Here is a 15,888-nt window from a genome sequence, read left to right as displayed (position 1 = left end):
TGTCATCTGCAAAAACTGATATTGAACTACTGATCCTGACCTCAATGCTGTTTATGAATAAATTGAACAGGGTTGGTCCCAGGACTGAGCATTGGGGGACCCCGCTTACCACCTCAGACCAGTCTGAGTATGCGCTGTTTATTACCACCCTTTGGACACGCCCTTTTAGCCAGTTCCGTATCCAAGAGCAAACCCTGCTGTCGATACCTGCAGACCTTATTTTATAAATTAAGCGCTTGTGGGGAACTGTAACAAACGCCTTAGCGAAATCCAAGTACACCACATCCACTGGTCTCCCCCTATCTAGCTCACAGCTCACCTCCTCGTAGAATGTTAAGAGATTGGTTTGACAAGAACGCCCATTTGTAAACCTGTGCTGATTACTGCTGATGATGTTCTTGTCTTTAGCAAACTCTACGATATAGTCCCTTATCATCCCCTCCAGAAGTTTACATACTATCGATGTCAAACTGACAGGCCTATAATTTCCCGGGATATGCCTCTGCCCCTTTTTGAATATCCAAATCAAGTTAGCTTTCCTCCAATCCCCTGGTACATCTCCTGTCCTAATACTGTCAGCAAAGATCAGGAACAGTGGTCTAAATATAACCTTACTGAGTTCCTTGAGTACTCTCGAATGTACGCCATCCGGGCCTGGTGATTTGTTTGTGTTAAGTTTATCCAGCCTTTCCCTGATTTCACCCTCTGTTAGCCATAGTGGCAAGTCCTGTGTATTACTACTAACCATACATTCATAGTCAGTGTACCCCTCTGTTTCCTGTGTAAAGACTGACGAGAAAAAAGCATTCAGCACGGTTGCTTTTTCAGTGTCCTCTGTAACCATCCTCCCATCATCGTTAATTATGTGTGCAATATGCTCTGCCCTAGTTTTTTTTGCTGTTGATATATTTAAAGAATTTCTTTGGGTTTTTTTTTTTTTTTTACTATCCTCCGCTATTTGTCTCTCAAAGTTGATTTTAGCCATCTTGATTTTGTGTTTACTTTTCTTATTTGCCTCCTTGTATTGCTCGAAAGCCAATACTGTGCCCTCTGATTTATATTTCTTGAAGGCCAATTTTTTTCCCCTAATAAGCTTTTAAAAGCTACGGTTTAACCAGCCAGGTTTGTCTCTATCTCTTCTAAATTTATTTCCCATAGGAATGCACTGCAAGATGCATTTGCTTAATATGTTCCTAAAGCATTCCCATTTTTCCTCTGTGGTCAGTGATCCCAGGGTTTGGTCCCAGTTTACCCTTTCCATCAATGAGCACAATTTTGGAAAGTTTGCTCTTCTGAAGTTTAGGGTTCTTATGTTCCCCACTTGCCTTGTTATATTGTTATTTACACTAAATGTGATCATCCTATGATCGCTAGAGCCCAGGTAGTCCTGGACTCCTACCTCCGAGATTAGGTCTGGGTCATTAGTGATCAATAGATCCAGGACTGCGTTTTCTCTAGTCGGAGAATCCACATGTAATTATCCTGTAAGGTTTCCGTGAATAGACGGGCCTTCTGTGAGTGTGCAGTCCCCTCTTCCCAGTCAATGTCGGGATAATTGAAGTCCCCCAATATGATGACTGATCCCAGTTTTGCCACTTTACCCAATAGTGCTAAAAATTCCAGCTCTACCTCCTCCCCTTGGTTAGGTGGCCTATAGCAAACCCCCACAATTACTTTTCCCTTTTCTCCTTCCCTATGGAGTTCTACCCACACAGATTCTAAATCCATACTCATCCCTTCCGTAATGTCACTCCTCTCTATCCCCCTTACATTGTTCTTGACATAGAGACATACCCCTCCCCCTCTTTTTCCTACCCTGTCCTTCCGATACACCGAATACCCTTGGATATTGGCCAGCCAATCATGTGAGGGGTCGAACCAAGTCTCTGTTATTCTAACAAGGTCTATGTCATCCTCATGTACTAACATTTCCAACTCATCCATTTTATTAGCTAGGCTCCTGGCATTAGCATATACCCCTCTTAGTTTTACAGAAGTTAATCGTGATTGGTGATTATGTTTATTCCTGTTTGGTCTGAGGTTTTCCCGCACAGACCTACCAATTGACGTTATGGAACTACTGTCGCTGCTGACTCTACAACTGCCTTCAGTCCTTTGCTCCCTCCTGACTGACTACTGCTGAGCCCTCCCCCCGTCTCCTAGTTTAAAAGCCCCTCCATTGTCACTGGGATTTCGGAAGAAGATGCACGGATCTCTCTCATAGAGACTATAGGATGCGTTACACTGGTGGCAAGCGGCAGGATCTTTCTCCCGAATGGATATCCTGAACTGAAAGAGGTGGTAAATGGCGCATATATACGAACGGCTGAAACAAACGACGCTTAAGGAACTGCTGGAAGCTCGAGGCTTAAGGGTGAGCAACAAGCCAAAAGCCACGATAATAGCCAAACTACTGGAGAGCGACCGAACCAGCAACCTGCAAATGGCAAACACAGAGGAAACAGAGTTCCAAAAGGAGGTAAGTAAGTTGGGACCTAACCCCTCACAAGAAATTGTGGTGCAAATCATGGCACAAGCTACGGAAGCACAGAGTATCCGGGAAGCTCGGAAGGCTAGAGCCAGATCCCCACAAGGGGATATGTTGTCGCTACCTGGATCTACAATAGGACGGCCACGTAAGATCAACTATGCTGCATTTAAAAGCTTCACAGAGGGTGAGATGGATATTGATAATTATTTGCAAGACTTTGAGAGACAGTGTGTATTAGAGGATCTGGAAAAAGCTAACTGGGCTGCGATATTAAGCAGTAAGTTATCAGGCAGAGCAGCAGAAGCCTTTAGAGCAGTGCCTGATGAGGACTTTCAGAATTATGACAAAGTAAAAGAAATTTTGTTGGCTCGTTATGCTGTTACACCAGAGGCACACAGAAGAAAATTCCAGGCCCTCAGGAGACAGGGCAAAGAGTCATATACAGAGTGGGCATTCTGCATGCACCGCGCCGCCAGCAATTGGATGCAGGGATGCCAGGTGACTACATTAGCAGATGCCCTACAGTTGCTACTGCTGGAGCAATTCTTTGACTACACTCCAGCAGATGTCAGAAACTGTGTCAAAGACAGGCGGGTCGACCTTCACAGAGGATCATCCGGATTATGTCCCCAGTACTATCCTCAAGCACCAGCACCACATCAGGACTAATCCCTAACACCCCGGCAAATCGATACTATAGGCACAATGGAGTCCAGTGTCATTTGTGCAAGAAATCTGGGCACTATCAGAGAGACTGCACGGAGAAACGGAACCACGCTTCATGGATTCGAACAGGGCCACCTACCCCAGCCCAAGCAGCAGTTCACTACTACCACACCCACAGGCAGACACCCATATACCTGTCCCACAGTGGGGTACAGTGCCACAGGTGCAAGCAGTTTGGGCACTATCAACGAGACTGTACCCAGAGCAGGAACCAAGCTGCATGGATCCGACCAGGGTCACCCCCTTCAGCACAGACAATGGTCCCCCACTATCCCGCAGAGGTTTCCCCAGTCGTATCCAGGTTTGAACCCACTAAGGAGCAATTGGCTACCCTTCACGAGGCTAACCCAGTGCAAGCAGCTGAGGACAACAGGGCTCACCACAGACAAGACGGTGAGACTAAATGGACAAGAGGCCAGGGGACTGAGAGACACTGGAGCCACCATAACCCTGGTACAACCGCACAGGGTTAAACCCTCACAGCACACTGGGCATGCTGTGGCTGTAAGAGTGGCAGGGGGAGCCATCCACAAGTTACCCGCCGCCCGGGTGCATATAGATTGGGGCACCAGAGCTAAGTCAGTGGAAGTGGGCATCATGCCAGATTTACCAGCTGAGGTCTTGTTGGGGAATGACTTAGGGTGTTCACCCTCACAATTTATACCCCCGACTTCGGAAGGAGCACTCCCAGTCACCACCAGACAGCAGGAACGAGCTATGGATGCCTCACCCTCTCCAGATACCCAGATGCCTCAATGTTTGGACTGGGAGCTGTTTAAGCCAGGTTGGGGAGGATGGCATGGAGCCTCTGGTGGCATATGTAAGCAGAAAACTTCTACCCAGGGAGGTCAGTTATGCCACCGTTGAAAAGTGTTTGGCCCTAGTTTGGGCACTCAAAAAACTGCAGCCGTATTTGTATGGACGTTCCTTTACAGTAATGACGGACCACAACCCACTTATTTGGCTCAACCGAGTAGCCGGAGATAACCCCAGACTGTTGAGATGGAGCTTGGCACTGCAGCCCTACAACTTCACCATACAATACCGGCCAGGGAAGCAGAACGCCAATGCTGATGGGTTATCCCGGCAGACAGAGCTGGAGAAATAAACTCTACTTCCCTGACATCCCCAAGCCGACCCGTTAGGGTCTAGGCAAGTATGCTGTCCCATGGAACCAAGGGGGAGCTATGTGACAAAATGGAAGTTTTGCCTGTAAGGGAGAGTGATAGTTGTCAACAATGTCTCTCCAGAGGTATGAAGATTTTGTCCCAAGTTACAATGCTTAGATGTGTACTTCTAGTGAGATACTAATGTCATCAGCTCTACCCTCTGTCTTCCAGACATCATTGAATATGCTGATGTATCACTCTGTTTGATAATGTGTATTGTATTTCATGAGCTCGAGGACGACCGTCTTCCAGTTAACTGCCTCAGGTTGATTGAGTCATTGTCATCTGTTAAGAATACTGTTTGTGGTTGTTATTCCCTAGATAATTAGTTCAGTTCCTGTATACAATTTAATCTACATAGTATAATGTAATCATTCAACCCCTGACCTGTGTGTAGTAATTTGATGAGGAGGGGGATGTGTCCATGCTGTATATAAATTGACTGTGTGTGAGCTCAATAAACCATTCGTTTTACCCCTTCATGAAGTCTGGACTCATGTTTGGGGGGAATGGGGAGCTATTTTCACTTCTTGATGGTATTGTCACTGGGATTTCGGGAGAAGATGCACGGATCTCTCTCATAGAGACTATAGGACCCGTTACAGCGACTGCACAGGACCTAAAGCCAGACATCGACACACTGACCTCAGGAAATCCAGCCAGAAATGTTAAACAAAGTTAATGCCTTTTGTATGCAATATGTGTAATACATAGTGCCTGGTAATATTTGTCTGATGTTAAAGGACTCTTACCGAAACACATTTTTCAATACATTCTACAATAGTTGTACACTTAAGTTTCATAGTTGGGAAGGTTGAAGACACTAATCCATCCAGTTCAACGTGTGTGTGTGTGTGTGTGTGTGTGTGTGCGCGCATGTCGATAATCATTTCCCATATCCCTGTATATTGTGTTCATGAAAATCCACATCCAAAAGTATTTTAAAACTACCAATACTTCTTGTTGACACCACAGATTGTGGAATTGAGTTCCACATTCTTAAAATCGCCCTGACAGTGAAAAACCCCCTACGCTGCTTAAGGTTAGACGGTCTCTCTTCCAATCTCATTGTGTGGCCCGGAGTCTTCTTATACTACCTGAGACTGAATAGTTTCTTACCTACGTTGGGATAACCATTGAGATTATTATTATTATACAGGATTTATATATCGCCAGCGTTTGCGCAGCGCTTTAGATATTTATATATCACTGTCATATCTCCTCTCAAGCAAGAATAAGTTTAGTGCTTGTAGGCATTCCTCTTAATTGAGGTTCTCCAGTCCCCTTATTCATTTTCTTGCCCTTCTCTGGACTCCCTCCAGTTCCAGCAAATCCTTGAATATCTCCTTGTCATTTTTCCTATGCTTCTGCTTTCAGAGATAGTTATTACTTAAATTATTACTAAAACCAGTAACAATTGAATATAGAGGCAATAATTTACTCACAACTGGCCCTTTGGGCAGGGTGGCAAAAGAAAGCTGAACCTAAGGGGCAGGGAAGGGGGGGGGGGGTTGTATAAAGTCCATGTGTTGATAAGGTTCCTACATACAAAGTTGTGCTTGTATTTTTTCGAAACATGGTTAATATTCTCTCTGATCTCTCAACCCCTGTAGTGTAGTACATGTAGGATTTGAAAATCATCAACGGAATAATTTTTCTTACCATATACTGAGGCAGGTTAGGGAGAAGTGCCTGATATAAGATCTCTGCGGGCACTTGTTCAACATCTTCTTCACCCTAATGTTAAACAGATAAAGTAAAAAACAAATAATTTTAAAAGCATATCAAATCCTATTTTCTTAAATTAAGGAACACAGATTTTATATATATATACACACACATATATATATATATATATATATATATATATATATAATATATATATCTCCATACATATACATACACACACACACACACACACATATATATATATATATATACAGTATCTCACAAAAGTGAGTACACCCCTCACATTTTTGTAAATATTTTATTATATCTTTTCATGTGACGACACTGAAGAAATTACACTTTGCTACAATGTAAAGTAGTGAGTGTACAGCTTGTATAACTGTGTTCATTAGCTGTCCCCTCAAAATAACTCAACACACACCATTAATGTCTAAACCACTGGCAACAAAAGTGAGCACACCCCTAAGTCAAAATGCCCGAATTCGGCCTATTTAGCCATTCTTTCTCCCTGGTGTCATGTGACTCAGTGTTACAAGATCTCAGGTGTGAATGGGGAGCAGGTGTGTTAAATTTGGTGTTATCGCTCTCACTCTCTCATACTGGTCACTCGAAGTTCAACATGGCACCTCTTGGCAAAAAGCTTTCTGAGGATCTGAAAAAAAGAATTGTTGCTCTACATAAAGATGGCCTAGGCTATAAGAAGATTGCCAAGACCCTGAAACTGAGCTGCAGCACAGTAGCCGCAGTGGTCGATCAAAGATTTTGATAGCACATGCTCAGCGTCATATCCAGAGGTTGTCTTTGGGAAATAGACATATGAGTGCTGCCAGCATTGCTGCAGAGGTTGAAGGGGTGGGGGTCAGCCTGTCAGTGCTCAGACCATACACCGCACACTGCATCAAATTGGTCTGCATGGCTGTTGTCCCAAAAGGAAGCCTCTTCTAAAGATGATGCAAAAAAAAGCCCGCAAACAGTTTACTGAAGACAAGCAGACTAAGGACATGGATTACTGGAACCATGTCCCGTGGTCTGATGAGACCAATATAAACTTACTTGGTTCAAATGGTGTCAAGCGTGTGTGGCGGCAACCAGGTGAGGAGTACAAAGATAAGTGTGTCTTGCCTACAGTCAAGCATGGTGGTGGGAGTGTCATGGTCTGGGGCTGCATGAGTGCTGCTGGCACTTGGGAGCTGAAGTTCATTAAGGGACCATGAATACCAACATGTACTGTGACATACTGAAGCAGAGCATGATCCCCTCCCATTGGAGACTGAGCAGCAGGGCAGTATTCCAACATGATAATGACCCCAAACACACCTCAAAGATGACCACTGCCTTGCTGAAGAAGCTGAGGGTAAGGCTCCATGTACACGGGACGTTGTTAAAAGTCCCTTTGAATGCTGGAATTTTTAGGACGTTTGAAACGTCCGTTCGGTCGCGTTTGTACCCGCGTTTAGCGGGCGTTTGCGTTTAGAAGCGTTCCTAGAGGTCAAAAAAATGATTCCCATTTAAAATGGAAAAACGCGAACGCTAAACGCGGGTCATCGCGTTCAGACGTGTTCGGACCTGTTCAGACGCGTTCAGACGCGTTCGGACGCGTTTGTGCGTTTGAAATGCCGGGAAACACACGTTCGAACGCAAATAATTGCGTTCTAAAAACAGTCCCTGGACGCAACTGCCTGCAAATGACTGTAAACGACCTGGTGTACATGGACAGATAAGATAAAATGTAGATGGGTTCAGGGGCTTCTGAAAAAAACGCCCAACTGCTCCTAAACGGCCATTTCCAGCGTCCCGTGTACATGGAGCCTAAAGGTGATGGACTGGCCAAGCATGTCTTCAGACCTAAACCTTATTGATCATTTGTGGGGCATCTTCAAACAGAAGGTGGAGAAGCGCATGGTCTCTACCATCCACCAGCCTAGTGATGTCAGAAAAGGAATTGGCAGCACTCCAGGTTGAGTCAAAATCCAGGTTTATTGACTGGACATCCAAATATGACAATCGTGACAAGGTAGACGCGTTTCACACACTGACAGTGTGCTTAATCATTACCATTACTATTAATATTGGTAATGATTAAGCACACTGTCAGTGTGTGAAACGCGTCTACCTTGTCACGATTGTCATATTTGGATGTCCAGTCAATAAACCTGGATTTTGACTCAACCTGGAGTGCTGCCAATTCCTTTTCTTTTATCAAGTTTTCACGGAGGCGAGCCGGGGCATGCACCTGTGTGAGTCATCAGGCAATTACACCACCTTGAGCAGTGACTCCTTGTCTGTTCAATAGCCTAGTGATGTCGTCATGGAGGAGTGGAAGAGGACTCCAGTGGCAACCTGTGAAGCTCTGGTTAACTCCATGCCCAAGAGGGTTCAGGCAGTGCTGGAAAATATTGGTGGCCACACAAAATATTGACACTTTGGGCCCAATTTGGACTTTTTCACTTTTGGGTGTCCTCACTTTTGTTGCCAGCAGTTTAGAACTTATTGGAATAGCTTATATAGTGTGTTGAGTTATTTTGAGGGGACAGAAAATTTACACTGTTATACAAGCTGTACACTCACTACTTTACATTGTAGCAAAGTGTTATTTCTTCAGTGTTGTTACATGACAAGATATAGTAAAATATTTACAAAAATGTGAGGGGTGTACTCACTTTTGTGAGATACTGTATAATATCTGGATTTTTGACTTACCGTAAAATCCTTTCCTCTTAAGCTCAATCCGTAGGGTATTGCTGCCCCCTACAGGAGTAGGACACTAGGCAGAAAAATAATTCTGGCTACACCTATGGGCAGTCCCAGGGGGTATACCCTCTCTCTTCCTGCTATAGGATGTCAGTTATATAACAAAGCAGAGTCAGAAAAAACAACACCAACCCAACTCCAAGAAAGAGGGGCGGGTGCTGCGTCTGTCAATGAGCTTAAGAGAAAAGGATTTTACGGTAAGTCAAAAATCCAGTTTTCTCTGTCGCTCATTGACAGACGCAGGACTCATATCTAGATATCCGTAGGGACGTCCCAAAGCAGTTCCATAATTGAGGGGTGGGATAGCAGAAGAAAATAACATACCATAAGGCCAAGAACATGGCCAACCAGGAAACACAGGACTCATCAGAACAAAAAGATGAGACCCACCTGAAACCCAAAACAGAACCCCCGAGGTAGACTGATATCCCCAGTTGCCGCAACAGCGCCAGAACCTGAGCCAAAACCTTTGTGAAGACCCGGGAGAAGAGACGAGACCAAAGGGTAACGCCACAAACTGATAATGGTCCTCTCCCACTGCAAAGCGCAGGAAACGCTGGTGACCTGCGTAAATGGGAACGTGAAGGGAGGCATCCTTGATGTCTATGGAGGCCAAAAAGTTCCCCTGATGCAGGGAGGCCACCACAATGCGAACGGACTCCATCTTGAATTTTTGCACCCGGAGAACAATTTAGCGCCTTTAAGTCCAGGATTGGACGCACCTTGCCATCCTTTCTGGGCATTGTGAACAGATTTGAGTAAAAGCCCCGAAAACGTTCCCCACACGGAATCGGAACTATTACACCCTGTTGTACCAAGTCCTGGACTGCCCCCAGAGCCCTGAGGCGATCAGGGGACAGTCTCACATTTTAAGGGAAGAACCTCACCGGTGGCACAGATCGAAACTCGATCTTGTACCCGGACCGTATGACCTCGTGAACCCATTTGTCTTGAATCCTGGAGAGCAACGGATCCGGGAACCGGCAAAGACGTCCCCCCACCCCTGACATGGGTGGGGGCGCACCTTCAGGCCGAAGCGGACTTGTCCTCAGGTCTGGAGGATCCTGATTTCTTCTTACCAGACCAGGGTCGCTTGGAACCCCCCGAGGGGGCCTTGAAGGGCTTCGCCTTGTCGACCGCTCCAGAGGAACGAAAAAACTTCTTGTGGGCTGAAAAGGAGGGTCCCCGTCTGCGACGAGGGTCCTTACCCTTGGCAGCCTGTGGTAGAAAGGTGCTCTTGCCCCCAGTGGGACCCTTGATAATATCATCCAAGGTAGAACCAAACAGGCGATCCCCCTGAAAGGGGAGATCAGTCAAGGCTTTTTTAGAAGCCTGATCCACCGACCAGCACTTCAGCCACAGCATGCGCCGGAGGACCACCTCCGAGAACGACAAATGCCCCAGCAGCGGAGCAGTATCCAGTGCGGCGTCGCAAACAAACTGAAACCCCTGCACCATCTGGTACAGTAACTCCAACATGGCAGGGGGGAGGCTTTTCCCCTCCAAGTCTTGGCGTAGCAACTTGGTCCATTCCGTTAAGGTTTGTGAAACCAGGACAATGGTAAACACCGGCCTAAACGCAGACCCCGCCAGGGAGAACATAGTGCAGGAAACAGACTCCGCCCTATGATCAACCGGATCCCTAAAGGACGGGGAGTCCACCACCGGGATCACAGTAGCTTTATTCAGCCTGGAGACCTGAGGATCCACCGCAGGCGGCACCATCCACTTTTTAATGAGGGACTCCTCAAAAACGGGTAGCGCCTAGCAATCTGCTTAGGCATCCCAGGGGGACGTTTCAGACAGACCCACTCTTTCTTATAGATATTGTAACGGACCGTTTCAGCAGACAAGGGGTTAAAATCCGTTTAGGCGATATGCCCCTTTCTGAGAGACAGGCACAGCTACTTCCAGGACACCAAACTCCCGAACTGGATACAAAATAGCACTCCAACCTGGAACCTCACGAATAGCTGCTAGCAGACGAACAGGAAAAGCATACATCAGCTTACACTCCTAGCAATCAGTCTCCAACAGCATACAGTGAATCCCCCCAAGAACGTGACAAAGCTCCGTGTGAGGTTCAAGCAGTGGTCTGACTTAGAACTGTTTATTAAATCCACACAAACATATTATATACACTATCAGGTAATGTGAGTCTCATTGCATTAGCATATGCAGATAGATTTGTAAACAGGCACAAAATAACACTAAACTAATTATCTAGCCACCTGGCCAGAACAATGCAAGGTCATTAGCATGTAAGAATGGAACAGGAATACTTAGCACACCCGACAATAGGTGAATGCAAAGCCAACTTAGACCAAAAGCAACATTTTCATAACTTCTAAAATATGCATCACATTCAAACAAAACTTACATTTTCAGAATTAGCATACTTCAAATGCAAACATAACCAAAAATCATAGAAATCCCTCCAGGGGGTTAAAAAGTTAGACGGAAGTCCTTTTCTGACCGACCGCAGGCACATTTTCATGCCCAAATACAGTCTTAAAGGGGTAAAAGCCCCTAGGTCCATAGTCATATTGCAGGAGGCAAGCAACCAGGCTTCTCCAACGCCCAGTGGCGAGATTGGTCTCGTCACAGATATCGTCAAAGCATGTGGGAAAAGGAAAAACCTTTGTCACCCTGGAGGGCTGCGTCCTCCAGTTTTAGGGTTTCCCGGACAGACACAATCAGTGCATTCCACCAGCGCCTTGTCCTGTGTGACAGCGGAGGCAGAAGGGTCATCGTCAGATGAGGCAGAGGCAGAAGGGTCATCAGAGGAGACGGGCGCGAAACAGCAGCCCCAGAGGGGAGACCTGTGTCAGCAGCGACCGGTTTAGATTCAGAATCAAGCATCAGACGAGGCAGGGGTAGGCGGAGGTCGTTTTTTTAGCACCTCGCCCCTGAAAGGCCACCTCCACCCAGGACACAAATAACTCCAGGACCGCCGAAAGTGCATCAATAGAGAGCTGGGAACCGGAGGGCCCAGCGGCCACCTCAAGGGGATCAGGTGGGGACACATTATTATTGTTAGTGAGTGGCCACCTGTCTTATTGTATTTCCTTTCTCTGAATAGGTTTTTCCATATGCTAGGGTTGCTAGTACAATATGTGTACATTGATATCTTATCCCCCCCTCAATCGTCTCTTCTCCAGAGAGAATAGGTTCAGTGCTTGTAGTCTTTCCTCATAGCGGATGTCCTCCATTCCCCTAATTATTTTTGTTGCCCTTCTCTGGACTCTCTCCAGTTCCAGCACATCCTTCCTGAGGACCGGTGCCCAGAACTGGACAGCATACTCCAGATGTGGCCGGACCAGAGTCTTGTAGAGTGGTAGAATAATCGATTTCTGGAGCGAATCCCTTTTTTATACATCCCAGTATTCTGTTGGCTTTGCTTGCAGCGGCTTGGCATTGCATGCCACTGCCAAGCCTGTTGTCTACCAGTACCCCCAGGTCCTTTTCCATCCTAGACTCACCCAGAGGTTCCCCCTCTAGTGAGTAGCTTGCTTTCTGGTTTCTGGCACCCAGGTGCATTACTTTAAATTTTTCAACATTAAACCTCATCTGCCATGTAGTTGCCCACCCCATTTTTTTGTTCAGGTCCGCTTGTAAGGTTTCCACATCCTGCCCAGAAGATATTGGCATGCTTAATTTAGTATCATCCTCAAATACTGAGATTTTACTCGATATCCCCTCCTCTAGATCATTTATGAATAAATTAAACAGGATTGGCCCCAGGACAGAACCCTGGGGGACCCCGCTTTCCACACCCGCCCAATCTGAGTACTCCCCATTAATCACCACCCTTTGCAACCTCCCCTGGAGCCAGTTCTCTATCCAGGTATTCACCTTATGGTCCATACCTACCTTCCTTAGTTTGTACAGTAAGCGTTTGTGGGGAACGGTGTCAAAGGCCTTTGAGAAGTCCAGGTACACCACATCCACAGGCTTACCTTTATCTAGGTGGCAGCTCACTTCATCATAGAAGGTTAATAGATTGGTTTGGCAAGAACGATTTTTCATGAATCCATGCGGATTACTACTAATAATACCATTTTCATTACTAAAGTCTTTTATGTGGTCCCTTAACATCCCCTCCAAAATCTTGCAGACTACTGATGTTAGGCTAACCGGCCTATAGTTACCCGGGATATATCTCGGCCCCTTTTTAAATATTGGTACCACGTTGGCTTTTTTCCAATCAGCTGGCACCATACCCGTCTGTAGACTATCCTTAAAGATCAAGAATAATGGTCTGGCAATCACCTGGCTGAGTTCTTTAAGAACCTTCGGGTGCAAGCCATCCGGTCCCGGTGATTTATTTATGTTAAGTTTCTCTAGTTTAGTTCTAAGTCTCTTCTGTTAGCCATGGCGGTATTTCCTGAGGTGTGTTGTTTAGTTTGGCCTTACAAGCTGGGTTAGTGTAGCCCCCTGATTCTTTTGTGAAGACTGAAGAGAAGAAATTATTTAACACTACTGCCTTTTCCATGTCCTCTGTGGCCAAAGCTCCCTTATTGTCTTTTATGGGGCCAATGTGTTCTGGCCTCGCTTTCTTACTGTTTATATACTTAAAGAATTTATTGGGGTTCTTTTTACTCTCTTCCGCTATATGTCTCTCGTGTTCTATTTTAGCCGCCCTGATTTCGTCTTTACATTTCTTATTACACTCTTTGTAATGCTTGAATGCTGCCAATGACCCCTCAGCCTTGTATTTTTTTAAGGCCTTTCCTTTAGAATTAATATGCATTTTTATGTTGGAGTTTAGCCACCCAGGGTTTAGTTTTGCTCTTTTAAATTTATTTCCCTTTGGAATACACTGGTCAATCCCTTTGTTAAATATGCTTTTGAAGCACTCCCATTTTTCCCCTGTGTTCTTTGTTCCAAGGGTTCTATCCCATTTGATATTTTCTAGCAGAGAGCGCAGTTTTGGGAAACTGGCTCTTTTGAAATTCAGTGTCCTTATATTGCCCATGTGTTTACTATTACTATAATTAATACTGAAACTAATTGACCTAAGGTCACTGTTTCCTAAGTTGTCCCGTATTTCTATATCCGTGAGCAGGTCTGTATTGTTGGTAATCAGTAGGTCAAGTACCGCATTGTTTCTTGTCGGTGCATTCACCATCTGACCCATGAAATTGTCCTGCAAAACATTTAGGAACTTCCGAGCCTTGGCTGAATGCGCAGTTCCTTCTGCCCAGTCTATATCTGGATAATTAAAGTCCCCCATTATAATGACATTTCCCATCCTTGCTGCCAATCCTATCTGTAAAAGGAGGTCCGCCTCCCCCTCCTCCCTCAGGTTGGGGGGCCTATAGCATATGCCCAATATTACCTTCCCCACAGTGCCTTCCCTTTGAAGTTCTACCCATAGGGATTCTGCCTCGTCCATAGCTCCATTATTAATATCATCCCTCATATTTACCTGTATACTGTTCTTAACATACAGACATACCCCTCACCTTTTTTTACCTTCTCTATCTCTGCGATAAAGGGAATACCCCTGAATGGTCGCCATCCAGTCATGAGAGCTGTCAAACCAAGTCTCTGTTATCCCCACAAAATCTAAGTCCTCCTCAAACATCAGCAGCTCCAGCTCTCCCATCTTGTTGACCAGGCTTCTGGCATTGGTATACAAGCCTCGTAATTTTGACCGGTTACATATATCCTCATTTGATGTTTTTAGGCTGCTTTCTTGATTTTTCCCCATACCCCCCCTGGGTTTAGGAGCTCCCATTTCTGCCCTCTGAATCTTGCTTTCCACTGGCTAATTCTACATCTGTACCCTCCCCTCCAGTTTAAAACCCCCAGTATGTCTGCTCAGCAGCGCTTGTCTTCTCAAAAGGAAGGCCTGTAGAGCGGTGTTCCCGGGTCTAGGGAGGGGCTCCGCCCCCTCCACGCCTCCAGGAACTCCCACAGTAGCCCAGCTCTGAGGAAAAAACCGAGCTGGGTGTACCAAGATGGCCGCCGCCATGTAAAGCACATGGAGGCTTCAAGAAAAAGGCGGCACTCCGCGGCTGCTGCGGTAAAGGGGCCTCCGACCGATGATCAACCGGCAGGGGGATCCTGGGGAGCCAGGTAAGAACTCCCCCCTCCACACAACAGCCGTCCACACCGGCGGGACCCCCCACCCCCTTAGTGGCCTGCACGCAGATCCAGTCTCCCCACACATCCCCATCCGACAGCAGGACCCCCCAGGAGGGGGGAACAAGGGAGGAGGAAGAAAGGAGGGCACCATAGGAAGGGGGTGCACAACGGAACAGAGGGGAACCCGGAGAACAGGGAGTCCGACCGTCCCAGGGAGGGGCCCGCGTCCACCCCAGAACCTGACATGAGGAAAAGGGGGAACAGTTACTCACCATACCGGAACAGGCGGCGCCAACTCCTGACAGAACCCCTCGCCACCGTAGTGGGGGGGAGGAGGGGAATGTCGGCCAATAGGAACACTGCGACCAGGCGAGACGTTTAACCCGCGGGCCAGTCCCCGTCCAGTGGGACTATGTCACGGTCGACCCAGCGCGGAGCTAGGGACTGCACACGCTCGTAGGCCAGCTGGGGTGACCACTGGATCTCAACATCCAGCCCATTGCCCAGATCCGGCATAATTGCTTGTAGATCTCACAGGAACAATGCGGAGAAAAAAAACTAGCTAAAAAAAGATAATCTAAAAAGCTTGCCAGGACCAGAGATCCCAGCAAGGAACTTAGAAAAACTGACATCCTATAGCAGAAGAGAGAGGGTATACCCCCTGGGACTGCCCATAGGTGTAGCCAGAATTCTTTTTCTGCCTAGTGTCCTACTCCTGTAGGGGGCAGCAATACCCTACGGATATCAAGATATGAGTCCTGCGTCTGTCAATGAGCGACAGAGAAATATATATATATATATATATATATATATATAAATACATACATATATATATATATATACATATAGCAACTTACCAGTATGTAGATGTGGTGGAAGCATTAATTTTAGTTTTCAGGCTTTCTTTTCTTTATTCTCACCTTATGGTCCTACTAGTAACACACCTCCAATAACAACACACTCTCACCG

General features: G+C 46.2%; 1 protein-coding gene across 2 annotated transcripts in view; it reads right to left on the bottom strand.

Moving 5' to 3' along the window:
• STRIP1 (striatin interacting protein 1) overlaps positions 1 to 15,888 on the bottom strand; it is a 652,163-nt gene that overhangs the window by 159,091 nt on the left and 477,184 nt on the right. For both annotated transcript variants that reach the window (XM_082245809.1, XM_082245810.1), the window contains exon 14: positions 6,049 to 6,123. In XM_082245809.1, coding sequence (XP_082101935.1) covers positions 6,049 to 6,123 — 75 coding nt within the window. The remainder of the gene's footprint in view (positions 1 to 6,048; positions 6,124 to 15,888) is intronic.

This window comes from Pelophylax lessonae, assembly GCF_965119305.1.
Source record: "Pelophylax lessonae genome assembly, chromosome: 2".
Classification (NCBI taxonomy): Eukaryota; Metazoa; Chordata; class Amphibia; order Anura; family Ranidae; genus Pelophylax; species Pelophylax lessonae.
This window is presented reverse-complemented; position numbering and strand designations above follow the sequence as displayed.